This window comes from Mobula birostris, chromosome 6, assembly GCF_030028105.1.
Source record: "Mobula birostris isolate sMobBir1 chromosome 6, sMobBir1.hap1, whole genome shotgun sequence".
Taxonomy (NCBI): Eukaryota; Metazoa; Chordata; class Chondrichthyes; order Myliobatiformes; family Myliobatidae; genus Mobula; species Mobula birostris.
In genome coordinates this window covers 158,436,941-158,464,564 of record NC_092375.1, presented here as the reverse complement: position 1 = coordinate 158,464,564, position 27,624 = coordinate 158,436,941, and the positions used below count along the sequence as shown (strand labels likewise).

Here is a 27,624-nt window from a genome sequence, read left to right as displayed (position 1 = left end):
GGTTGGGAAGATCTTGGAGTCAATTGGTAAGGATGAGGTTATGGACAAAGAACAAGATAGAACAAAGTCAGGATGGTTTCCTTAAGGGAAAATCTTGCCTGACGAACCTGTTGGAACTCTTTGAGGAGATTACAAGTAGGATGGATAAAGGAGATGCAGTGGATGTTGTATATTTGGACTTTCAGAAGGCCTTTGACAAGGTGCCACACATGACGCTGCTTACCAAGTTAAAAATCCATGGTATTATAGTGAAGTTACCAGCATAATTAGAGCATTGGTTGACTGGCAGGAGACAGTGAGTGGGAATAAAAGGAACAGTTTCTGATTGGCTGCCAGTGACTAGTGTCACGCTGGGGTCAGTGTTAGGACTGCTTTTTATGCTGTATATCAATGATTTAGATGATGGAGGCTATTCTAGACTGGGTATTGAGCAATGAGGAAGGGTTAATTAGCAATCTTGTCATGAGAGCCCCCTTGGGTAAGAGTGACCATAATATGGTGGAATTCTTCATTAAGATGGAGAGTGACATAGTTAATTCAGAAACAAAGGTTCTGAACTTAAAGAATGGTAACTTTGAAGGTATGAGATGTGAATTAGCTAAGATAGACTGGCAAATGACACTTAAAGGGTTGACGGTGGATATGCAATGGCAAGCATTTAAAGATCGCATGGATGAATTACAACAATTGTTCATCCCAATTTGGGAAAAGAATAAATCAAGGAAGGTAGTGCACTCGTGGCTGACAAGGGAAATTAGGGATAGTATCAATTCCAAAGAAGAAGCATACAAATTAGCCAGAAAAAGTGGCTCACCTGAGGACTGGGAGAAATTCAGAGTTCAGCAGAGGAGGGCAAAGGGCTTAATGAGGAAGGGGAAAAAAGATTATGAGAGAAAACTGGCAGGAAACATAAAAACGGACTGTAAAAGCTTTTATAGATATGTGAAAAGAAAAAGATTGGTTAAGACAAATGTAGGTCCCCTACAGACAGAAAAAGGTGAATTGATTATGGGGAACAAGGACATGACAGACCAATTGAATAATTACTTTGGTTCTGTCTTCACTAAGGAAGACATAAATAATCTTCCAGAAATAGTAGGGGACAGAGGGTCCAGTGAGATGGAGGAACTGAGGGAAATACATGTTAGTAAGGAAGTGGTGTTAAGTAAATTGAAGGGATTAAAGGCGGATAAATCCCCAGGTCCAGATGGTCTGCATCCCAGAGTGCTTAAGAAAGTAGCCCAAGAAATAGTGGATGCATTAGCGATAATTTTTCAAAACTCTTTAGATTCTGGACTAGTTCCTGAGGATTGGAGGGTGGCTAATGTAACCCCACTTTTTAAAAAAGGAGGGAGAGAGAAACCAGGGAATTATAGACCGGTTAGTCTAATATCGGTGGTGGGGAAACTGCTAGAGTCAGTTATCAAAGATGTGGTAACAGCACATTTGGAAAGCAGTGAAATCATCGGACAAAGTCAGCATGGATTTGTGAAAGGAAAATCACGTCTGACGAATCTCATAGAATTTTTTGAGGACGTAACTAGTAGAGTGGATAGGGGAGAACTAGTGGATGTGGTATATTTGGATTTTCAACAGGCTTTTGACAAGGTCCCACACAGGAGATTAGTGTGCAATCTTAAAGCACATGGTATTGGGGGTAAGGTATTGATGTGGATAGAGAATTGGTTGGCAGACAGGAAACAAAGAGTGGGAATAAACGGGACCTTTTCAGAATGGCAGGCAGTGACTAGTGGGGTACCACAAGGCTCAGTGCTGGGACCGCAGTTGTTTACAATATATATTAATGACTTGGATGAGGGAATTAAATGCAGTATCTCCAAGTTTGCGGATGACACGAAGCTGGGCCGCAGTGTTAGCTGTGAGGAGGATGCTAAGAGGATGCAGGGTGACTTGGATAGGTTAGGTGAGTGGGCAAATTCATGGCAGATGCAATTTAATGTGGATAAATGTGAAGTTATCCACTTTGGTGGCAAAAATAGGAAAACAGATTATTATCTGAATGGTGGCCGATTAGGAAAAGGGGAAGTGCAACAAGACCTGGGTGTCATTATACACTAGTCATTGAAAGTGGGCATGCAGGTACAGCAGGCGGTGAAAAAGGCGAATGGTATGCTGGCATTTATATCAAGAGGATTCCAGTACAGGAGCAGGGAGGTACTACTGCAGTTGTACAAGGCCTTGCTGAGACCACACCTGGAGTATTGTGTGCAGTTTTGGTCCCCTAATCTGAGGAAAGACATCCTTGCCATAGAGGGAGTACAAAGAAGGTTTACCAGATTGATTCCTGGGATGGCAGGACTTTCATATGATGAAAGACTGGATGAACTAGGCTTATACTCATTGGAATTTAGAAGATTGAGGGGGGATCTGATTGAAACGTACAAAATCCTAAAGAGATTGGACAGGCTAGATGCAGGAAGATTGTTCCCGATGTTGGGGAAGTCCAGAACGAGGGGTCAGAGTTTGAGGATAAAGGGGAAGCCTTTTAGGACCGAGATTAGGAAAAACTTCTTTACACAGAGAGTGGTGAATCTGTGGAATTCTCTGCCACAGGAAACAGTTGAGGCCAGTTCATTGGCTATATTTAAGAGGGAGTTAGATATAGCCCTTGTGGCTAAAGGGATCAGGGGGTATGGAGGGAAGGCTGGTACAGGGTTCTGAGTTGGATGATCATACTGAATGGCGGTGCAGGCTCGAACAGCCGAATGGCCTACTCCTGCACCTATTTTCCATGTTTCTATGTTTCTAGAAGGCTTGGTTGCAAAGTTCGCAGATGATACAAAGACTGGTTAAGGGGCAGGTAGTGTTGAGGAAACAGGTAAGAAGCAGAAGGACGGACAGATTAGAAGAATGGGCAAGAAAGTTGCAAATGGAATACAATGGTCATGTACTTTGGTAGTAGAAATAAATGTGCAAACTATTTTCTAAATGGGGAGAAAATCCAAAATCTGAGATGCAAAGGGACTTGCGAGTCCTTCTGCAGAATATCATTAAGGTTAACTTGCAGGTAGATTCAGTGGTGAGGAAGGCAAATGCATTGTTAGCATTCATTTTAAGAGGCCTAGAATACGAGAGCAGGGATGTGATGCTGAGGTTTTATAAGGCACTGGTGAGGCCTCACCTTGAGTATTGTGAACAGTTTGGGCTCCTCATCTAAGAAAAGATGTGCTGGCATTGGAGAGGGTTCAGAGGAAGTTCACAAGGATGATTCCAGGAATGAAAGAAAGGGTCTTCATACAATGAATGTTTGATGGCTCTGGGTCCATACTCGCTGGAATTTAGAAGGATTGGTGGGGGGGGGGGGGGCGGGGGAAGAGATCTTATTGAAACTTTTTGAATGTTGAAAGGTCTCGACAGAATAGATGTGGAAAGGATGTTTCCCATGGAGGGTTTAGGTCTTGGACAAGAGGGCACTGCATCTGAATAGCAGAATGCCAATTTAACACAGATGCGGAGAAATGTCTTTAAGGTAGTGAAATTGTGGAAATTGTTACCACATGCGGCTGTAGAGGCCAAGTCATTGGGTCTATTTAAGGCAGAGATTGATAAATTCTTGATTGGACACAGGGAAAATGTTGGGGAGGAGGCTGACAAGGGGGAAAAAAAAAGGATCAGCCATGATTGAATTGAAGAGCAGGCATGATGGGCCAAATGGCCTAATTTGCTCCTATGCCTTATGGTCTTGTAGGTCGCTAACTTCACTTAAATATGTTAATTCAAACGCTAACTTTGTTACTCCATTATATCACTAATTTAGTTTTGTTACTTTTTGGCTGTGGAATTTGTTATTTCAGAGCACGTCATACAATGTCGATCTCCTGACTTAGTCTGTCAGCAGTTGGTTTATTTTAAGGTAACTGCTACACCACCGCAAAAAATGAATGTTCATGAAATTAATTTTGTTAATCATAATGAAAACTTAATTTTACAATTTTTTTTATAACCATGCTTAAAGTTTTGTGGTCTTAGTCACTATACACACCCTCTTCGCACTTATCAGACAAGTGGGTGCTTATACCTGAATAAACTGCATCAGGCTACTTTCACACAAGTAAAACACCAATGATTAAACATAGCAACTAAACTGACAGAAGCTATGAGGGCATAGAAGGCCAGCCTCAGTTTAATCTCTTTTTTAAAATTGGCAAGATCTCACCTGCATAACCGCACAGGTCCCAATAGTACCCCAATGGTTTTTAAAGTTGTCATCGCTGAGGGGATAAGCTCCAACTCCAACCACTAAATGCTCCCTATGGTGTGTGTCTCAAATAGCCTCTGACAACCAAGTCCAGCTCCTGGCGTGGCTTGGCCAAGTTCAACAGAACCATTTCTATGGTAGGCGACGGGGCAAAGGCAGATTACTAGGGTAGGAGAAGGGGCAAAGGCAGATTACTAGCACTTTAAAACCAGCCGTTTTGGGCAGGTGAGGGTCACCTCGGAGAATGAAAAATCTGATCTCAAACCTCCGCTGCCTTGTGGCAATTCCCACTCATAGGGAGAGGCTTCGGGGTTAAACCCGAGGAGAAACCCGCAGCTGGAGTCGCTAAGGTGTTCCTACGTCATTCAATGCTGACTGGCAATATCTGCAACGCCACTGAGGCCAAACCGTAGCACACCCTGCCATTCCTTTGGATTCATCAGTTGTGTGAAGAGGGGAGGCCTACTTTCATGGGGAGCAGCTCATTCTCCATATTGTACTGCCTGGGCTTGTGTGAAACATAGACAGCTAGGATGAAATCTCCATGCTCAACTCCAACCGAGGGCCTCATTGTATGTCCCAACCTAAAGCTGTAGAATTATAAGACCAAAAGCACAACCTTCTCATGCAGAATCAAATATACAGCACTGATCCACTTCTGGCACCTGAAGCAAGTCATAATAATACAGCCCTGCACTGAGTTTGCATCCTCCCTGTGACTACATAGGGCTTTCCTGGGTGCTGCAGTTTCTCCCACCTCCTAATGATGTTTCGGTTGGTGGGTGAATTGATCCCGAGTGTGCATATGGGTGGTAGAATTTGGAAGGGAAGTTGATGAGAATGCTGGGAAGGCTGGAACAGGCTCCGTGAGCTCAAGGATATTTCCCATGTCCCTCTCTATGACTATCATTCCAACAGTAAGGCCCAATTCATTGGGTCCACAGTCTAAGCCGTTCAACGTATTCACTCAAATTTTTATTACTTCATTTCAGCAACTGCTTGTCAATTACAACTTTTAACAGTTCTTCAACCCACCTTCAGCCGCTCATACATTTCACTTTTAGCATTGTAGTCTTTGTGCCGTACTGGATGAATCCAAAGAATTTTATCACCAGGTGTTTCCTTACGCATTTTCTCTCAAAGTGTAACTACAGCATTTGATCATCAGAGACAATGTTTACGTCCACACATCTTAAACTTATAACAAACATTAAGACTACTGTTGGAGCTGAAAATCTATTTGCTGGGAATAAAGGAACAGTCCCTCAGAACCTGACAAAAAATCCCATTTATGGCATCAATGAAAGAACCCTTAAAACAGTGATCAACAAAAACTAGATTGAACTTTCTGGTTGAGTGCCAGCCAAAATTCCACACTTTTTAAAATGGAGAAATGTGAGATGATACAGTTTGGTAGGAAGAATGAGAGGAGAAATAGACTAAAGGACATGGTTCTAAAATGAAGCACACACCTGCAAGGCATAGAGGAGATAAGCAAAAATGTTATGCTGACCCTTTATAAAACACTAGTCCAGCCTCAATTGGATTATTATGTTCAATCTGTGGTGGAATCAAAAAGGGTCCAGAAAGTATGGTTTCAGGAATGAGGGTCAGCATCAGAAGGATAAATTAGAGTTTTCTTTGGTAAAGAGAAGGCTAAGGAAAGAATCAATAGAAATATAAAAACGTTGACCTCATAGATGGAGGAGGGAATTTAGGGCTAGTTGGGGCAAATATGGGGGGCACAGTAGCATAACAGTATTACAGGTGCCAGTGATTATAGATTCAATTCCTAGGGCTGTCTGTAAGGAGTTTGTACATTCTCCCCGTGACCACATGGGTTTCCTCCTAAACTCCAAAGATGTATAGTTAGGGTTAGTAAATTGTAGTCATGCAACGTTGGTGCCAGCAATGTGCCACCACTTGCACAATCCTCGCTGGTGATTTAACTCAAGCAACACATTTCAATATGTGCTTTGGTGTATATGTGTGTGACAAATTAAGTTAATCTTAGAGGGGAAGAGAACTAAGGGTAGCTAGCGAAATCTGGAATTCCTCAGCCTACAGCTGTGATAGTTGTATCTGCCGAATTTCTCATGTTTACAAGTTGTATAGAACCAGGTTTCATTGTTTCCTTCAAAAGAAGATGAGATAAATACATAAAATGCGGTAAAACAGTAAAGGCTATGGAGGAGAGGCTGAATGGTGGAACTAGAGAGATGCCTTGACACGGGGGGGGCGGGGGGGTTGATTGGTTTCCTTCTGTGACTATTCATCCTATGAAATTTATGTCCAATGCTTTGTGAATGAAACTGATCTGAAACTATAGGGGTATATGGGCCAAAAGCAGTCAAATGGAATTAGATTAAATACACATTTCAGTCAGCGTGAATGAGTTGGGCCAAAAGGCCGGTTTCCTTGTTGTATAAATCGATGAATCTACAAATCAGCAGCAATTTTGCTTTAAATAACACACAACCTGTCATGAATTGTAAATGATATCTTTGAATCACATGGCACATCACAGTCAATACTGGACCTGTAACATTTTAAGCCTAAAACACAACTTCTAGTGGAGGATGAAAATATCGGCACTGAGTCACTACGATCTCACAGCCCTAATCTCCAATGTTATCTGTGTGGAGCTTGCACATAGCTACTGACCAGATTGTTGAAAGTCCACTATGCAGATAAGCACAAATGTTCTGGTAGTCAGCTATCCTGAATAGTTAGCAAACCCCAAATACACTCTGGTTTTTCATTTTCTGATCGTCTAACAGATAATGTACAGTACTTCAACAGAAAGTCATTTTAAAGGAGTGCTTGTATGTCACCTTTAAAAGCACATTCTACAAACACAGATGTTACTTTTACATATTTGCCAAAACTGAAATGGCAAAAATAAAAATGAAAGTAAACAGAAACTGGAAGCACGAAATATCTTGTTGCATTGGTTAAACCTCTTAAAAGTACCATACTTGTTGGGAAATGGTGGTCAAGTTGAACTGTTTGCATGGTACTTTGCTGCTATTTATAGTGTCTTGCTCTCTTGCTTTCTCACAGAAAGCAGACTCCTCTGAGACACTCTCTTACTGCAGTGGTAGAAGTGATGAAGACTTTCATTCTGGAAGCAATGCTTTTGCCTTTGTCTGGGAAGCATGCATCATCAGTGGTGGTTTGGAAGCATGCATCATGGCAATACACTGGAAACCTACCCAATGTGAAAAGTTCAGGCTGGGTTCTGGAGAATGTGTGAGGTAATTCAATCTTACGGGTTGATTTCTGGAGAATGTGTGAGGTAATTCGATTTTATAGGTAAGCTCAGGCAGGATTGCTTGAACAAATACGTGGAAATTTTGGGATGAGTAAGTAAGTGATGCATATCTTGTCCTTTCAATTACTGTTCTTCCCTCTTTTACAGACATAATACCATTAACCACATTCCCCCCATCCCCAAATACCAAATTAATATATAAACCTATTCACTTTTCTGCACTTGAATGAAACAGAATTTGGAAAGAATACTATCGTCAGAGACAGCTGAAAGTAAACCAAATCAACAATTTAACGCGTCACTAAAACAAGGAGAGAAAGCAATGTAAGGGACTGAAGCAAAGTTTATTTTCCAGCATTGCTCCCTTTATAAAGTCTGTTTCAATGCCGAAGAGTCAGGCCTTATCCCCACTCCTAAGCTTGTGGGCCCCACTGCAGGCATTCCAATAGGACTCCGAATTCAGGCTTTGAAGTATCTTGGAAACATTAGCTTGGGGACGAAGGAACTTATTTAAATGAACTGAAGGATTATTTATAAGATCCCTCAGTAAAATTAGTCAAAGATAAATCACACATTCTTTTAGTCTTACCAACTCATCTGGCAATGTAATATGTAAATATTTTGTGTGCACAGAAGCTCTTCCTGTAGGCAGGAGCCAGATCACTCATCACTCCATTCCATGGGCATCAAAATCACCTTCCTAGTAATGCTGGGCTCTGTACAAAACTGCACCTTGCAGCCACTGCTATTGAGGCAAGATGCCAATCAGCTGGCAGCACCCTGACTCTGTCCTGATCCTTGAGCGTCAATGTTGGGTGATCACTTGTACTGCAGCATCAATACTGAAAATAATCTCAGGAGGTAGTTTTAATCCTGTAACTAAATTTTAACAGTGAATTATTCCTTGAACCTGAATGACACTATACATCTGCTCTTGACAGAACTTGCCTTTTTGTATCAGCTCAGGCTGATGCCAAAATGCAAACTTCAAACACACTGAGGATACAACTGAAATGCCATTTAACATGTTAAGATGTGACAGCAACTAATGATGAATATTTGGGTGGGAACAACTGTTAGCTATTAATGACTCTATGTATTACGTCAATAGATCCATCACATATGCTAAGCCTTTTCATCTCAGTCATCCACTTATTCAACATATACCCCATAAAAATTATAAATTCTAGAAGGCATGGAATAAGGAAATTATAACTAACATCACAAACCTTTGTTTTGATCAGTTTGTATTTCTTCCTATTTATTCAAAAGTGACTTAATTGGGTTTGAGAAGGATATCTTGAAAATACACAATATATTCTGTTTAATCAGTCTGCGCAGGTGCTTACATAGTTTACAAAAGTGAAAATCTTGACTTCTCTTTTAAACTTAGTTTCAAAAAGACCATGAGACCATAAGACAAAGGAGCAGAATTAGGCTATTCAGCCTATCGAGTCTGCTCCGCCATTCCATCATGACTGATCCCGGATCCCACTCAACCACACATCCCTTGATGCCCTGACCAATCAGGAAACTATCAACTTCCACCTTAAATATACTCAACGGACTTGGCCTCCACCACAGTCTGTGCAGAACATTCCACCGATTCACTTCTGGCTAAAAAAATTCCTCCTTACTTCTGTTCTAAAAAGTCATCCCTCAATTTTGAGGCTGTGCCTTCTGGATACTCCCACCACAGGAAACATCTTCTCCACATCCACCCCTATCTAGTCCTTTCACCATTCGGTAGTTTTCAATGAAATCCACCGCCTCCCCCACCCCCACCACTGGCATTCTTCTAATTTCCAGAAATTCCACTGAGTACAGGCCCAACGCTGCCAAACGCCCCTCATGTTAACCCCTTCGTTCCCAGAATCAACCTTATGAACCTCCTCCACATCCTCTCCAATGACAAAACATCCTTTCTGCGATATGGGGCCCAATACTCTAAAGGCTGATTTATACTCGTGCATACAAGCTCACACCGTAGCCTACGCAAATGGGCTACACCGTTGTGAGCACTTATACTTGTGCGTTGGTGTGTCTGCGTCACTTTGCAATTCACCGCCAAAACGCTAGTTGGCGGTGGGATTTCTATGCCACTGTGTTGAGTTTCTTCGTGTTGAAACTCAACACGAAGAAACTCAAACTTCAAACAGTGGCAACTGAAACCGATGGAGGGTGAATTTTCTGCAGCCACTGAGAGACATGGACGAGGAAATGCATTTCAAATATTTTCGGATGTCGGCAGGTAGATTTGACGATTTGGTTCATCGTCGCCAACCTTTCATTTCACATCAGTGTATGCACAGTGTACTCAGAGACTGCCAATCACCATTCCAGTTTTAGCTGCAGGTGGAAGTCAACAGGCTGTAGCAGCTAGCTACAAACTGGTGTCAAGCACAGGGTCCTCCAGAATTTTGGAGGTCTGTAAAGCTTTATGGAAAGCATTGCAGCCAGAGTTCCTTCCCTGCCCTTCAGTCGCCCAATGGGAAGCTATTGCAGCGTAGGAGGAAATGCGATGCTACCAAGTGGACCAATCACAGTGGTTGCAGTCTGCATCGCCGCGACATGTAGTTACATTTTTGGGGAGGTGCGTGTCAGGCTAAGGCGTAGCGTACGGTGTAGGGTACAGTGTAGGGTACACAGCTACACCGTACCTACGGCATTGATTTGACGCACAAGTATAAATCAGCCTTAAGAGTTGCCTGACTAGTGTCTTATAAAGCAGGGGTCCCCAACCTTTTTTGCACTGCAGACCAGTTTAATATTGACAATATTCTTGCAGACCGGCCGGGGTTGCCAACGGACAAGAGTAGCAGTCAAATACGTTGTGTTTACCCCGAGAAAGACTACCATGAAGCCTTGCGCGGGTACCTGTGTGCGCGTGCGTGACTTGCGCATGCGTGTATGTGCCGATTTTTTTCTACAAATTGTTTTTGGCGATTCTGTTCGGGGAGGGGGTGTTAATCACAACCAGAATATAGGTGATAAGTGGCTAATACACTCAATTTCGTTTCTAAAAGGGTTTATCTAACGAATTTAATATTAAACACACAGCGCATATTTTCCACGCATGAATATAGTGATGTCAATTATCGGAGAGGACAGGGGAGCTTGAAGTAAGTGATGAACGAACTTCCAGTAGAAGTGGTAGAGGCAGGTTCGATATTATCACTTGGAGAGAAAAATTGGATAGCTATATGGACAGGAAAGGAATGGCGGGTTGTGGGCTGAGTGCAGGTCGGTGGGACTAGGTGAGAGTAGCATTCGGCACGGACTAGAAGGGCTGAGATCACCTATTTCCATGCTGCAATTGTTATATGGTTATATAAGTCACTTACAAGTCAATAGCATCATAACAATTTAAGTAACGTTTGGATGTTAAACACAGAGCACATATTTTCCCTGTATGAACAAATAAAATCATTGCAACACACCAATATCGCTGAATCAGTGGGAGCCCTGGGCTTGTTTCCCTGCAACAACATCGAAGGATGATGGGAGACAGCGATACTCGAAGGGGGTTCCTTATGTCCAGTCTATTCTGCAATTTAGTTTTCGTTGCGTTCATTGCAGAGATATGTTGGAAATGGAAGCAACGTTTTCAGTGCTTTCGTGGCTATCTCAGGATATTTAGCCTTGACTTTGATCCAGAATGCCGGCAGAGATGTTATGTCAAACATACTTTTCAGCCTGTTGTCATTTTCAAGCTCGAGGAGTTGATCTCCTTCCCACACTGACATGGATGACGCGTGCGTAATGACCTTGCGTGTGTCCAAGCTCAACAGTGCATGACAGGGAATGAGGAAAGGTGCAGCTGACTCGTATCGCCAAATCATATTGTTTCCTCGTGGCCCGGTAGCACATGCTTTGCGGCCCTGTGGTTGGGGACCGCTGTTATAAAGACTCAACATTATTTCCTTGCTTTTATATTCTATTCCCCTTGAAATAAATGCTAAAATTGCATTTGCCTTCTTCATCTCAGACTCAACCTACAAATTAAACTTCTGGGAGTCTTGCATGAGGACTCCCAAGTCCCTCTGCACCTCTGATGTTTGAACCTTCTCCCTATTTAGATAATAGTCTGCACAATTGTCCTGTTAAACATGGTAATAAACATGATTCTAATTTAATAAAATGCATTATCATACAATTCCTAACACTGTAATCCATCTGCCACATTTTTGCCCATTCTTCCAATTTGTCCAAGTCCTGCTATAATTGCACTGCTTCCTCAGAACTACCTACCCCTCCACCTATCTTTATATCATCAGCAAACTTTGTCACAAAGCCATCAATACCATTATCTGAATCATTAACAATGTGAAAAGTAGCTGTCCCAATACCGGCTCCCGAGGAATACCACTGGTCACTGGCAGCCAACCAGAAAAGCCCTCATTTATTCCCACTTGCTGCCTGCTTCCTGTTAGCCATTGCAGTACCTTTCCTGTAACGCCATCGGATTTTATCTTGTTAAGCAGCCTCATGTGTGACACCTCCTCAAATGTCTTCTGGAAATCCAAGTAAATGACATCCACTGCACCTTTGTCCATGCTCCCTGCTTGTTACTTCCTCAAAGAACTCTTAACAGATTTGTCAGACAAAATTTCTCTTTACAGAAATCATGCTGACTTTGACTTATTTTATCATTGGTCTCTAAGTACTCTCATACCTCATCCTTAATAATAGACTCCATCACTTTCCCAACTACTGAGGTTAGACTAACTGGCTTATGATTTCCTTTCTTTTGCTTTTCTCCTTTCTTAAAGACTGGAGTGACATTTACAATCTTCTAGTCCTCTGGGACCATGCCAGAATTAAATGATTCTTGAAAGATCATGACCAATGCATCCATTATCTCTTCAGCAACCTCTCTCAGACTCTGAGATGTCGTCTATTTGGTCCAGGTGACTTATCCACCTTAAGACCTTCCAGCTTGCCTAGCACTTTTTCCTTTTAATAGTACTCACTCCTGCTCCCTGACCCTCAAGAACCCATGACACACTGTTAGTGTCCTCCACAGTGAAGACTGATGTAAAGTACTAAGTTCATCTGCCATTTCTTTGTCCCCCATTACTACCTCACCAGCATCATTTTCCTGTGGTCCAATATCAACTCTCACCTCCCTTTTACTCTTTATATAACTGAAAAAGCTTTTAGTATCCTGCTTTATATTATTGGCTAGTTTGCCCTCATATTTCACCTTTTCCCCTTCTTATAGCTTTTTTTTTTAAGTTGCCTTTTGTTGGATTTTACAAGCTTTCCAATCATCCAACCTCCCACTTACTTTTGCTACCTTACATGCCCTTTCCTTGGCTTTTATGCAGTCCTTAACATTCCTTGTCAGCCAAGGTTGCCGACCCCTGGCATTTGAAAACAACTTCTTCTCTGGGACTTACCTATCCTAGGCGTTGTGAACTATTCGCATAAACTTCAGCCATCTCTGCTCTGTTGTGATCTCTACCAGTATTCTCCTCCAATACACGTGGGTAAGCTCCTCTCTCTCATGGCTCCTTAATTCCCTTCATTCTATTGTGATACTGATACATGTAACCTGTGCCTCTCCCTCTTATATTGCAGTATGAATTTAATCACATTATGATCACTGTCTTCTATGGGTTCCTTTACATTAAGCTCCCTACTAATGTCTGGGTTATTATGTAATGTCTAATCTAAGATAACGTTTCCCTGAGTAGGCTCAAGCACAAGCTGCTCTAAGAAGCCTTCTCACAGACATTAAACAAATTTACTCTTTTGTGATCTCACATCAATTAGATTTTCCCAATTCCCTTGCATATTTTAAGTCCCCCATTATATTTGTGTCATTACCCTTATTATATGCCTTTTCCAGCTCCCTTTGCAACCTCAACCTCACATCTTGACTACTATTTGGAGGCCTACATACGATTCCCATAATGATTTTTTTTAATCCTTGCAAGTTCTTAACTCCACCTTCAGAGACTCAATGTTCCCTGACCCTCTGTAACCTCTTTCTGAAGATGTAATTTCATTTCTTGCCAACAGAGCCACACCACCACCTATGCCTTCCTGCCTGTCCTTTTGATACAAAGCATATCCTTTGGTGTTACGCTCCGAACTATTGCCTCCTTTCAGCTTCAACTCAGTGATGCTCAATGAATCATGCCAACCAATCTCTTAATGCACCACGAGTTTGTCCACCTTATTCTGAATGCTACATGCATTTAATACAGCACCTTCAGTCCTGCATTTTTTGCCCTTTTGAGTGGAATACTTATTGTTGAGGGGGATGGCCACAGGGGTGCTCTCCACTATCTGACTTTAGGTGCCAAATTTTAAGTTGTGCAATTGAAAAGGTTAGTGTCAATGCCATTAATCAAATTGTTTTGCTCAATCAATTTCATGGAATGCAGAAGTTTTGGGTCTAAAGCATATTTTCATAGGTTTCAGATTCTGTATTGATCCATCTACTCACATGCTTCTCACTGCAAGCTCCAGCATTATTATCCTGTTTCAATATGTTGGTCAGCAGAGCGAAATCGAACTATCAGCAGAAAACAAGTCTGTAGTTGTTGCTTTTCAGGGAGTCGGGAAGCAAGGTAACTGGAATTATCTGCAATATTTATAAATCACTGTATACACCTCAGTTTTTACAAAATCACTAGAAAATGAGCTCAAGATTTCAAACATTATATGATGAGTGGCAGAGATATCTGTGGGAGATCATTTCTGAAGGTTAATAAACTAAGTGGTCCCATAATTTAAAATGAAATTTCAATCAAACATCAGTATTCTAAATGACTTACTACCAAGAGGTTTGTGGCTAGAAGAGGCCAACATCACTCAATCTAATGAATTAAAAATGAATGTTTTTCAATTTCAGCCATGTTCTGAATTGGTGGACCGCTGTGGTGCAACTCTTTACTGGACATATTGATGGGTTCGTCACACAAGGGAACAAACATCAGGTAATGGTGTTTTATTTAGCAGTGAGCCATTGACATTGTTCTTCTTACTGGAAGAAGGATGAGTTTGGCCTGCACCTGGCTGAAAAGAAATGCAAACATCCATTTCCATGTGCCATCAATAACTTTGATTGGGCATTTCCAGTTTTAGTGGTTTGGTTGCTAATGCAAATCTTTTATATATTGGTTCCGTTATTTTCTGCTCAGGTCACAGGTATGTATTTTTTGTAAGCATCCCAATGAATATATTAAAGACTTCCTGATGATGATTATATTGAGAAAATATTTGGCTTTTGTTAATTACTGTCTATAAAATATTTTTTCCTGTAATCCATAAAATCTATACATTTTGCTTTTTAGCTGGATCATCTATCGTACAGTTGGGAGTGCATAACAAACTCATTGGTTTCAACTTTTCCACTCTACATGTTCATTCCTAAGCCCTGAAAAATTGAAAGAATTAACCACTAATTTCCATTTAAAAAACATTCATGTAACATCTTATGAAATAGAAACTCTAGGGCAGGAAAAACTGATTTTAGGTTTTAGGACGAGAGAAACTGAAAGGCACACTTCATCTTTTGCACAGCTTCTGATCCAAATCAGCCAGTAAAGAATGTCATACAGCTCCAACGTTTAGAGATCAAATGCCACTGGGTCATAATGATGTTATGCTTAAATTTATAAAGTCTCCAGCTTTACATGTTTTTCATATCTATCTGCAAGTTAATACAGGCCATCTCCAGATTGTGTACACCTGACATGGAAAGTTGGCTTATGAACAAACTCTCATATCATTACACTGAAAAGTATGGCATACTTAGGTACACCTAAAGACAGGACCAATCTTTTCGCTCTTCCCAACTTTAGAAATTATTCTTTCTTTCCTCTTTAGCAATCTAACATGCTATTGGTGGCAATCATTAAAATACCGTGGAGGTATGGTTACCAGAATCAAGGTTTTACTTTACAATTGGAATCTCTCATTGAGAGAAGTGAACCTACCCTTCACTTTACACTTGGCCAGACATTCAATCTTGGTTTTAAAGTTGTTTTCATTTCCGTCACATCCACCATAGTTAAACTCTTCACATTTTTGTGTTAAGATGTTGTAGAAATATCTTTTGTTCAAAGCATTACAGCGTCCAGGCTGGGCCTTTAGCAGGCATATTTCATGGCCATATGGTAGTTCATGGAGCGAATAATCTACATAAGAAAAAGGTTGATAGTGTTAAGCAAATCACTTATTCATTTAAAGCAGGGCTTCCCAACCTTTTTTATGCCACGGTCCCCTACCATTAACCGAGGGGTCTGTGGAACCCAGGTTGGGGACTCTGATTTAAAGTAAATTTAAAGGTTACATTTTGTTTTGATTTTTTCTATTTCTTGTGCCTGCTTACAAATGTGTAAGTTTTGAAGATAAAACTCATGTTACTAAAAATCCACCTTAAATCATTAAGAGCAGTGTAAATTTGATGTGACCTGATATCACATGAGTCAGGGGACATACTGTTATTTGAGTAATTTGTTTTAATTCTATTGTTTACTTTGTTGACCGAAGTTGCAGAATTTTATTTCCATTTCAAGAACAAAGACAGTTTCCCTTGTTTTCAGTTTAGCCCTTAACCTGTTGGGGTCTAACGAACAGCAAGATGAGCAGCTTTACTGGAATACAGAAAATCAACAAGCACAAAAGGTATATAGAGGGAAATCTGCATCTTAAATTACTGAAAGCAATTCTGACCAGCTTCAACTCAGTTTCAATTTTCAAAAAAAAGTTTAAAAAACAATCCTTCCTGCATGTTTATACACTAATAAATATCTACTTAAAATCTGAAGTGGAAATAATTTGGTCTTTCAACATAAGCAAATGGCTGCAGTTTTTCTATTTTTTTATTACAAGGATAGCAGTATTGATGATCATGAGACAAAGGGAGCCACTTGGACTGTCTACCAAGGATAGTTAGCTCTATGAAATTATTCCTGAGTCTTTCTCATATCCATGTACAATTTTACTTCCTGTGTATTTATTCAATTCCATTTTGAATATTATTATTAATCTGATTCTATTTTCTGATTCCAGATTCCACATTGTATCTAAATCTCATATTCCTTCTTTTGAGGCCTTTTTGTTTACAGTTCTATCAATTCTCACCATAATGGTAGGTAACGAAGAATCGTTTTGCTATAGAAGGGGAAGGAAAATGCTGAGAAAACTAGCCTAACTATTCAGCATTATCGAAACAACCAAAGTACAAGATGCAAAGAAAGTTGCTCAGGAGCAACTTATCTCAGTCAATTTTTTTTTAAGATGCATTCCTTGAGAGGGGCGTATTGCTGGCAAATCCTATATTTATTTACCATACCAAACTTGGCTTCCACTTACTAAGTTGACCTTGCTGGACTCATCTCGTTTTCCAGTCTCTGGTTTCAACATGAGTTCTTTCCTCAACTGCTGCCAACCACACAAGGCCAGGAATCTTGAGGTACTCTCCACGGCACTCAAAATGAGGAAAACAGTTTTTTAAAGGAGTGTGGGCCTTTCAGGAAGGATTTGGGAAACCACTTAACCACCCCACTGCATCTAATTGATGACAGGGATGGGTGAATAAAAACTTCCCTTTGCTGTACTGCCAGAAAAGTTTAATATCAAACTGGGCTTTACACGCAAGTGGATCAAAAACAAGGTAGAAAACATTGTGCTCCAAAGCAATGGGTAGAACACCACAGGAATTCAAAGTTAATTTCTGGCTGACGCATTTAATGAAGAAAATATTGGTTGAAAGAGAGACCATTCTGATCTTATAAACACAGAAAAAAAAACAGGGATGCAATCCCCTTAGTCCCATTCCTACCCCACAACTCTGTAACTTATTCCCTATTAATTCCCTTGTAATTCTTTTTTTAAAACTATTAAACTTCACTAGTCAGCTATCAAGCTAAACTACTCCAGTTTCCTCCCCCATTCCAAAGACGTGCAGGTTTGCATTATTGAGTTGTGGATATGCCACTCAGTGGCCACTTTATTAGGTACATCTGTGCGTTAATGTAAATATCAAATCAGCCAATCACTTAGGAGCAACGCAATGCACAAAAGCATGCAAACATGGTCAAGAGGTTCAGTTGTTCAGACCAAACAGCAGAATGGGGAAGAAATATGATGATCCAAGCATTTTTTGGAATGATTGTTGGTGCCAGATGGAGTGGTTTGAGTCTCTTAGAAAGTACTGATCTCTTGCGATTCTCCAGAGTTCACTGAGAATAATGCGAAGAACAAAAATCTTCCAGTGAGTGGCAGCTCTGTGGGCAGAAGTGTCTTGTAAATGAGAGAGTTCAGAGGAGAATGGGCAGAATTGTTCAAGATGGCAGGAAGGGGATAGTAACTCTAATAACCTCGTGTTACAACAGCAGTGCGCAGAAATGCATCTCTAAATTAACGACATGTCGAACGAACATCGAAGTGGATAGGCTACAGCAGAAAAGCACAAACGTACTCAGTGACCATTTTATTAGGTACAGGAGGTAGCTAAAAAGAAACCATTGAGTGTACGTTCAAGCATGAAGCATGGAGACACTTGCGGGCTTGCCCAGCACAATCCTCGCTGATTTGATTTTATGCAAATAGTGCATTTCACTGTATGATTCAATGTAAATATTACTAATAAAGCTAATCTCAGCTCTTTTAAGGGCAATGTACAAGAGTTGATTAAGTCTTTAACATAGCTTTGGGATGTGGAGGAAAAACAGAAGACCCAACAGGAGGCACACTCGGCCAGGAAGAAAATATGGAAACTGCTCAGGCAGCCCCCAATTTTACCCAGGTCATTACAGCTGTGAGACAGCAGTGTTAACCCATGTCACCATGCTGCTGATATTCAGCCTTTAATCACACATGATGCTTTTCATTCATTGCTATTTGCCTTTGTGAATACAGTAGAGAGCTTCCTTCTGGGCTACTGTCGTCAACATAAACATGTTTGTCCAAATGCTGCATTTACCAGAAATATTCTGATCTAAAGTTTAAATGGCTGGAGTGATCACACAAATCACCTTGTACTTGCTGGATTGAGAATGTTATAAAGTAATCTGATTGAAATTTTCTAGGCATTAAGGAGAACGGAGATTCACAAAATGTTTCCACTGGATCGGGAATCTGGTTTATCTCCGGAAATCTAAAAATTGTAGCAACCAAATAGAAAAGCACAGGAAGCTGATTACGACGGAATTGCCTGTATTCCTAAGGAATGCAAACCTTCAGTTCCACAAGTCACTCAGGCTGTAACCGCTGATCCTTCTAACTCCATAATGTGCTATCAGGAAGGAGGCAAACCACGACAAATTCATCCACCATAAACCTATCAACTTAAGTTGGGGAATGAGGAATGTTCAGGAAATCCTATGTCCTGTGGTATAACAAGTATATTGATTCAGCCTTCTGGATTCCTGTAAAATGCTGGTCTAGGTGTTAATAACATGTGTGCACAAGTTCCACTAAGAGCTTTTCTCAATACCATACACACGAGCACACCAATTATCTCAGGAAATCTCAAGGGAAATGGCATCTGTCACAATCTACTGCATTTTGCACAGATCCCAAAGTAGTTAAACTATTTGAGGATAACTTTGAGCATAGATATTTGTTGTAAGGTTGAGAATCACTTACTCTCAGAATGGAGATAAACTAACTGCATTTTGAGGGAAAGAAGAGATTAGGGATAATGAATCACTTAGCTTTCAGTTAGAGAGGGGTGTCAGGAGGTCAGACAGTCCATTAAGTGGGACTCCCACTTCTATCCAAGTAGTAACATCCAACCTACAGTTAATTTTAGTGCTGAAAATTAGATAATTTCCTAACTTCAAAAATGGCTAAAGTGCAAGGTCCAGCAACACACATCAAAGTTGCTGGTGAACGCAGCAGGCCAAGCAGCATCTGTAGGAAGAGGTGCAGTCGACGTTTCAGGCCGAGACCCTTTGTCAGGACTAACTGAAGGAAGAGTGAGTAAGGGATTTGAAAGTTAGAGGGGGAGGGGGAGATCCAAAATGATAGGAGAAGACAGGAGGGGGAGGGATAGAGCCAAGAGCTGGACAGGTGATAGGCAAAAGGGGATATGAGAGGATCATGGGACAGGAGGTCCAGGAAGAAAGACAGGGGGGGGGGACCCAGAGGATGGGCAAGAGGTATATTCAGAGGGACAGAGGGAGAAAAAGGAGAGTGAGAGAAAGAATGTGTGCATAAAAATGAGTAACAGATGGGGTACGAGGGGGAGATGGGGCCTTAGCGGAAGTTAAAGAAGTCGATGTTCATGCCATCAGGTTGGAGGCTACTCAGACGGAATATAAGGTGTTGTTCCTCCAACCTGAGTGTGGCTTCATCTTTACAGTAGAGGAGGCCGTGGATAGACATGTCAGAATGGGAATGGGATGTGGAATTAAAATGTGTGGCCACTGGGAGATCCTGCTTTCTCTGGCGGACAGAGCGTAGATGTTCAGCAAAGCGGTCTCCCAGTCTGCGTCGGGTCTCGCCAATATATGAAAGGCCACATCGGGAGCACCGGACGCAGTATATCACCCCAGTCCACTCACAGGTGAAGTGTTGCCTCACCTGGAAGGACTGTTTGGGGCCCTGAATGGTGGTAAGGGAGGAAGTGTAAGGGCATGTGTAGCACTTGTTCCGCTTACATGGATAAGTGCCAGGAGGGAGATCAGTGGGGAGGGATGGGGGGGACGAATGGACAAGGGAGTTGTGTAGGGAGCGATCCCTGCGGAATGCGGGGGGGGGGTGGGAAAGATGTGCTTAGTGGTGGGATCCCGTTGGAGGTGGCGGAAGTTACAGAGAATAATATGTTGGACTCGGAGGCTGGTGGGGTGGTAGGTGAGGACCAGGGGAACCCTATTCCTAGTGGGGTGGCAGGAGGATGGAGTGAGAGCAGATGTACGTGAAATGGGGAGATGCGTTTAAGAGCAGAGTTGATAGTGGAGGAAGGGAAGCCCCTTTCTTTAAAAAAGGAAGACATCTCCCTCGTCCTAGAATGAAAAGCCTCATCCTGAGAGCAGATGCGGCGGAGACGGAGGAATTGCGAGAAGGGGATGGCGTTTTTGCAAGAGACAGGGTGAGAAGAGGAATAGTCCAGATAGCTGTGAGAGTCAGTAGGTTTATAGTAGACATCAGTGGATAAGCTGTCTCCAGAGACAGAGACAGAAAGATCTAGAAAGGGGAGGGAGGTGTCGGAAATGGACCAGGTAAACTTGAGGGCAGGGTGAAAGTTGGAGGCAAAGTTAATAAAGTCAACAAGTTCTGCATGCATTTAAAGTGCAAGGTGCAAGATGCAAGATGCAATATTCAGAAATCCTAACTATCAAATTTTAGGTAGTGGCTTTACATTCCAATCAATGTGCTATCCCTTAATACGATATTGTTCAAAAATATCTTCATAACATAGAGGAGTCAATGGAATAATTAACGAAGATTCTTGTACTTGCATTACTTAACAGCAGCTCCAGGTACACAAAATCTAATGAAAGCAGTGAGAAGTGCGTGCATTCATATCACATTTGTAGAATCTCAGATCGCACGAAAGCAATTCACTGACAATTAAATATTACCGATATTCAATAAAAGGGCATCTACCTGAAATAATCTCCCTGTGAGATACTGCCTGATCTTCAGAATATTTCTATCACATTTGTTTCAGATTTATTTGCACCTGCAGTATTTTATTTTTGAAAAATTTTTGATGTGTCGTCAGTGATATAATGTGCATTTGTCTTTTAGATTAAAATTATTACAGTGAAGTACATAATTTTCCTATACATATTCTTAGGTGGTAAATTTGGTATAGTAATTTAACCTAGACAAAATTAGCTAGCTGACAGAGTTAATTGTGATGATGCATTTATGATAGAGCTGCATTAAAAGGCAGGGAGAACCCTCATTTTATGAACACTTACACTACGTCACTAGATGGAAAGAATGCACACTACAATCTGGGAAGCAGCTCCTCAGCACCAAAAGGAGATGTTAAAGAGAACAATGGCAGTTTTTTTCATTGTGACAAACACCAGGGACACCTCTCAATTGATACTACAATTAGACTTGTCTACCTTCTTAAAGATGATTATAGCTTCTCCAATGTCCCTGTTACATCCTTCTCTGAACAGATGGTGAAACTGTGGATTGTGATTCAAGCTAAGTTTTAGAACCTGAGTAAGAATACAGCCTACTCCAAATACCTTGTCATTTCTTTAGCTAGATTTTGTAGATCAGGACTGGTAGTGAAGTTGAACCGAATGGACTACCATGGGAAGGAGCCAAGTGTGCTCAAGGCCAGACATAGCTGTAGATGTTAAAAACAGTCCTTACAGAGAGCATTGGCTGCATCTTTGTCCTTGAAAAGTCCATGTCTGTTCCTGGCTCTCAGCGGTGTAAGGCCTTGAATATTTGGACCGAAGATGCCCTTGACAGCACTGGAGAACCCAAACGTGTTGTGACTCTCAACAAGATGCTGAACCCACTACATTCTCTCCATCCACCAGCTGCTCCTTAGGTCATATATTCTCAGTCTTCAGGTGCGTGTACAGATGTTTCTTTTCCCTTCAGAAGTGATGGAGCTTCTAATTCAAGGATGCTGTACAAAAGCTGCATCGATTCCCCAATTCTTTTCTTCCAATCCTTCTTTATACAATGCTGAACCTCACCACCACTGACACCACAGGAGTGAACCATGGGAGATTGGTTGAATGTACGGTGACCACACTCCAGAAAAAAGGTCACCCAAGTCTCCGTAGACAAGCTGAAGTATGCAGTGTGGCATTTGTTCTCAGTGAGCTTGTAGTCAGCTTATTCTCTGAAGCAGATGAAAGAAGGAGCCTCTATTCAATCTCTGCATGACGATGGACCTCTACCAGCCTGCCTAACAATGCCCACCAATCATAAACGATAACTACTCGCAATTTCCCAGCAGCCACCTCTCAGTAAGTTCTCTGTCACTTTCAATTCACCAGCAAACTTTAGTCTGAATGAGGAGAAGGTATTTGCAGATTAAGAGCTCAGAGCAGACACAAAAGGCAGTTTGGAGGGCACCACTGAACCCTACCTACAGATACACTTCAGAGGTGTGGGCCACCTACAACAAGCACCTTAACGCATTGGCAAAATATCACCAATGCTGAGTCTCCAAAATCACTCTCAGAACAAGCAATAATGTCCTGTCCTCACCCACAGAATTCCAGCATTAAGGCTCCAGTTACACTCAATGAGCTCCATTGCACAGGTCAGATCTCTGCACATCTGACAAAATCTCCAAAACATCTGCTTTGTTCAGAGCTCTGTTACAGGAAGAGACCATCAGTCTGACCAAAAGTAAAGATCTGACAAAAGTGCTCAAGTCTCTAAGAAAAACAAATGCAACATGCCTTTAAGTGAAAGCATTAGGAGCACATGAAAGCCTGCAGCAAATGGCTAAGTAGCATACTACTTCTCACCCCAGCCCTCGATGTGAGTTCTGTAGACACATCGGTCTCACCAATCTCCCCAGACCCACTGGTGGGACACAGTGACACGTTATTGGCAGCTAACAAATAGACCAACTACTCTATTAATCACACTTTTTCTGGACAACAATCACTGTAATCAACAGCCTGTAATTTAAACACAAAATAATCTGCAGATGCTGTGGTCAAAGCAACACTCACAACACGCTGGAGGAACTCAGCAGGTCGGGCAGCCTGTAACTTCCCTTTCAAAGTTGTGCTTTTGAACCGCCTGTATGATGGCATTTTTGCAGCGTTCTGTGGGATTTGGTGAACTGGTGTCACCATGCAGTACAGTTGCAGTGACACGGTAGGTACAGTCTGAATCAGGACGACAGGGCCCAGGGCTGAGAGTGAGGAATGAGCTGATGTCTGGTCGATTTAGTGCCAGGCCAGGTTGGAAAGGTCAGGCACAAGCCAAATTGAGGCTGTGGGGCCCGGGCCCGAGACTGAGAGTGAGGAATGAACCGAAGATTGGCCTTTGCTGGAACAGACCTGGGGCCAAATCAAAGCAGCAGGGCCCTGGCCCGAGAGCAAGGAACAAGCTGATGCTTGGCCGATTTAAGTGCAGGGCCAGACTGAGAAGGTCGGGGTTTCAGGGCCAGAGGTGAGACACACACCAGTGTTCAACTTAGTGCTCTTTACTTATCTCTGCTCTGAACTGAGACTGTGGCCTGCTAATAATGGGCTCCTGGACCTGCCACAGTGATGAAATGGCTTCAGAGCTGTGACCTACTTTCGTGAATTAACGCTCTGAGCGTTTTTTTGATTACTTTTAAATTGTTTGCCCGATTTGTTCTTTTTTGCCCCACACATCGGGTGTTTGACTGTCTTTTTTCTTCTAGGTTCTATTGGCGCTCTTTGTTTTTTGTGGCTGCTTGTAAGAAGGCAAGTTTCAACGATTTATATAGTGTACACACTTTGAGAACGAATGTTCTTTGAACTTTGATTCAAGATTGTTCTGTCATTCCAGTACACAAGTATAAAGGAGAACCAAATAATTGTTACTCTGGATCCAATGCAGCCTATACAAAAAAAAACACAATAAGATAAAGGACACAATAATTAAAAACCACAATCTATATACATACGATAGCTTATATACAACAATTGATTGTATGTCTATAATGTGACACTAGGCACAGGAGTGTTTGTACATCAGGTAACTGACAGGAAATGATTGTTTGGGGAGTGTTAAGGGGCGAGTAGAGTTGCTGATCAGACTTATTGCTTTGGGAAAGTAATTGATTTTGAGTCTGCTGGCCCTGACATGGATGCTATGAAGCTTCCTCTCTGATGGGAGTGAGACAAACAGTCCACAAGCAGGATGGGCATGATACTTCCTGATGTTACTAGACCTTTTCTGGCACCTTTCTGTATACATGTATTTGATGGCAGGTAGGCTGGTGCCAGTGATGTATTATGTAATTTTGACCATCCATTGTAAAGCCTTCCTGTCCGTCACAGTGCAGTTTCCTTCCGTGCAGAGATGCAGCAAGTTAGGATGCTCTCAATCACTCATCTGTAAAAGGATGTGAGTATGGATGTGCATAGTCCAACTTTCTTGAACCATCTCAGTAAATAGAGACATTGGTGAGGTTTCCTGACTGTGTAGGATATGTTCTGGGACGAGAGGTTGAGTGAGATGTGCATTCCCAGGAGTTGAAACTGCTCGCAGTTTCCGCTGCTGTGCCACTGATGTAAAGAGGGGTGTGAGTATTACATGTCAAAGAAAACTTCCATAGGATTTAACAATATTCCACAAATTTGTTCTGAAATCAGCAAATTAGTGGGCAAATTCCCCAGTATTACAAAAAGGTGTCACTCTGTTTCTATGCAGGCCTGACCTCTTAAAGAATTTGACACCCCAGAGAAATGAATGGGAATTCCATGGCTACAGATAGGAGACTTGGAGAAATCAGGTGATTTGTTAACAATTATTTAGCTTTAGATTAAGGTTTCATTCTACTTCTATAACATTTCATTTAAAATTGTTAAGATTGAAAAAATATTTTATTTACAAGTTCTACTGACACACCATTCACTCTTTTTTGAGACTATATTTTTTATTACTAAGTAATTTCCCCTCTAGTACACCTTTCTTCAGGCAAAGGATGCATTTACCATTCTGTCCTTAATCTACAATAACGGCAAATTACAATTTTCAATTTACCAAATTTATAGAACGTGGAACATTACAGCACAGTAGAGGTCCCTTTAAAGGTCAAGTTATGTGCTAACCTTCTAACCTACTCTAAGATCAATCTAACCATTCCCTCTTACATAGCCCACCACTTTTCTACCACCCATATGCCTAAGAGTTTCTTAAACACCCATGAAGTATCTACCTCTACCACCACCCTCGGAAGGCATTCCATGTACCTACCACTCTGTGTTTAAAAAAAAATTACCTCTGACATCCCCCCCCCCCCATACAATCTCCATCACCTTAAAGTTTTGCCCCCTTATATCAGCCGTTTCAGCCTTGGGAAAAAGTCTCTGACTATTCACTTGATCAATGCCCTTTATTTGGATGAACAGTCTGCCAGACAAGCTTTGCATTCTATCTTAGTACATGAGACAATAATAAATCAATTCCAATCAATCAATAAATAAAAACAAAATGTTCTCCAGGAACACATTCTCCTGCTTACTGAGAAGTCCACTTTTGCATTTTCCAAACATTACACTTATCTACATAGAATTAAGTTTTTCCAGACAAAAATAGGCTTCATGGTTTTTATCTTATAGTATACAGTATGTTACATTTATGTATTTTGGTCTCTTGTTGTTAACTATATCCTGTCCAAACCTTAGCTGTTTTGGATAATTTAATGGGCGGATTCAATAACTGTTGGAAAAGAAGTTTTAGATTGAAATATAAAGGCAAACGAAAAATGCACAGGGCAAATTTATTCGTCCTATTAGTAGATTGCCAACAGCACTGCTCAGTTCCTTTTTAGATTAAAGAAAGTTTTACCTTCCATTTTCTAAAATGGAAAAGTAACTCCAACTCAGAAATATCTCCTCAGCTGTAAAATGTTTTACACAGTTTTAACGTTATTAAACTACTTTGAATTGGAGGTCCTTCACTTTCTTTAAACGCCTGCTAAATATGACAGTCGAATTTAAAGTCCAAACCATACAGCTCTAACTATGTAATTTAGTTCTAAGTATAAAGTCTGACACTGATGCTTGTATTAATACAATCGTGACTCAGTAGGAAGCACTCTCACCGCTGACTCAGGAGGTTACAGGTTTGTCCCATTCCAGGGAACTAACCACAAGTTGAGGCCGATTCTCCAGTGCAGCTCCAAGGAAATGCCTCAGAACAAAAACGCGGATGCTGTTCAATTAATGCTTTGTCAACTCTTTCAAAAGGGTTTTAAAGATTCTACGATGCAAGTTATCATCAATGTCTCGGGCGATGTGTAATTCTCAATAGGCATCACTACATTATCTGAGCTTCGCCTTATTCCTGTCAGTTGAAACTTGCTATGAGCAAACTACCGGTGTCAATATTTACATCACCAGTTGCTATTTTTCAAAATAACACTTCACTAGCTCCGAAGCCCTTTCAGTTACCTTGAATGGTAATAAGAAAACATGAGTTTTCTTGTTACCACCTGCCAAGGAAACTCAATGATACACTGCACTGTGTTGTGGTGACTGCTCTTTCATGTGGTGACTGCTTTTTCCTTGCAGGCCTATATCATGCATACATTACTGGTCAGGCCATCAGAAAGCCAGGTCTCGTTATCTTTAATTGGAGTTTTGTTTTCAAGCTGCACAGAACGTGCACCAGTGCTTGTAACAATTCTGCCATTGACTTGTAAGCATTTGCCACACTTAGAGATTGCCTTAGGGAGTTGCACAGTCAAAACAATTTCAGCAGCTTCACATCCAGAGAAGCAAGAACCCCCTCCTGGGAAGGTACTCGCACATATCACTGAGTACGTTTAAGAGGTGAGCAATCCTCTCTTACTGATCGGCTACGAGAATTTAAGCACAGCAAATCGTTCTACCCAGAGCAGTGGCCGCTAAATCTTTACCTGTTAACGCGCCGCAGCCTGCAACGAACAGGAACAGCGTGGCTCTCAGCACGGTGAGCAACATTGTCGTTCTCGGGACGGTCGCTGTCTTGGGCTGCCTCTGACCGCTCAACGTCGCCGCTACTTCTCTCTCTCGCTCTGTCTCGGCTCTCCAAAGTTTTCTTAAATACGATCCCACCTACTTCCGGCTGCGGGATGATTGCTCCGATCTGAGCTCGCACTTGCACGGCCAAACTGAAGTTATCGCATCCTGTGAGGCAGATACTGAAGGTGACACCAAACCATGTCATACTTCGGTGCTGGCTTGTACTTGGATCAAAAGTTATTCAGAATTTGCTCAGGGGTATACATCATCACAGTTATATTTTTTTTGGAGGGGGGAATCATCACAAACATGTAATTTATTTGTGATTCACTAAGTAGACGCAGCTTCATTCGGGGAAATTTTCTGATATTACGTTACACCCAGAAGAGTGCAAATTTTCCACCCAGTGAGTTTTGTGGTTTTTTTAACTTTGACGTTAACACTAGCCTGGCCAGTAAAAATATCACGGGAAGGTTGTGGGTAGTGACCGTTTTGTTCTCATTTTTAAGCAGCAGTGC

The 27,624-nt window shown here is 41.5% G+C and overlaps 1 protein-coding gene across 3 annotated transcripts in view; it reads right to left on the bottom strand.

Moving 5' to 3' along the window:
• The window catches only part of LOC140199508 (carboxypeptidase inhibitor SmCI-like), a 46,830-nt gene extending 19,435 nt beyond the window's left edge, over positions 1–27,395 (bottom strand). The window contains exons 1-3 of one of the 3 annotated variants that reach the window (XM_072261715.1): positions 27,022–27,395; positions 23,890–23,994; positions 15,446–15,646 (exon numbers count right to left, since the gene is read on the bottom strand). In XM_072261715.1, coding sequence (XP_072117816.1) covers positions 15,446–15,646; positions 23,890–23,994; positions 27,022–27,085 — 370 coding nt within the window. In that variant the 5' untranslated portion in view covers positions 27,086–27,395. The remainder of the gene's footprint in view (positions 1–15,445; positions 15,647–23,889; positions 23,995–27,021) is intronic. The other 2 variants (XM_072261716.1, XM_072261717.1) reach the window with 2 other exon arrangements.
• Positions 27,396–27,624: the final 229 nt, after the last annotated feature.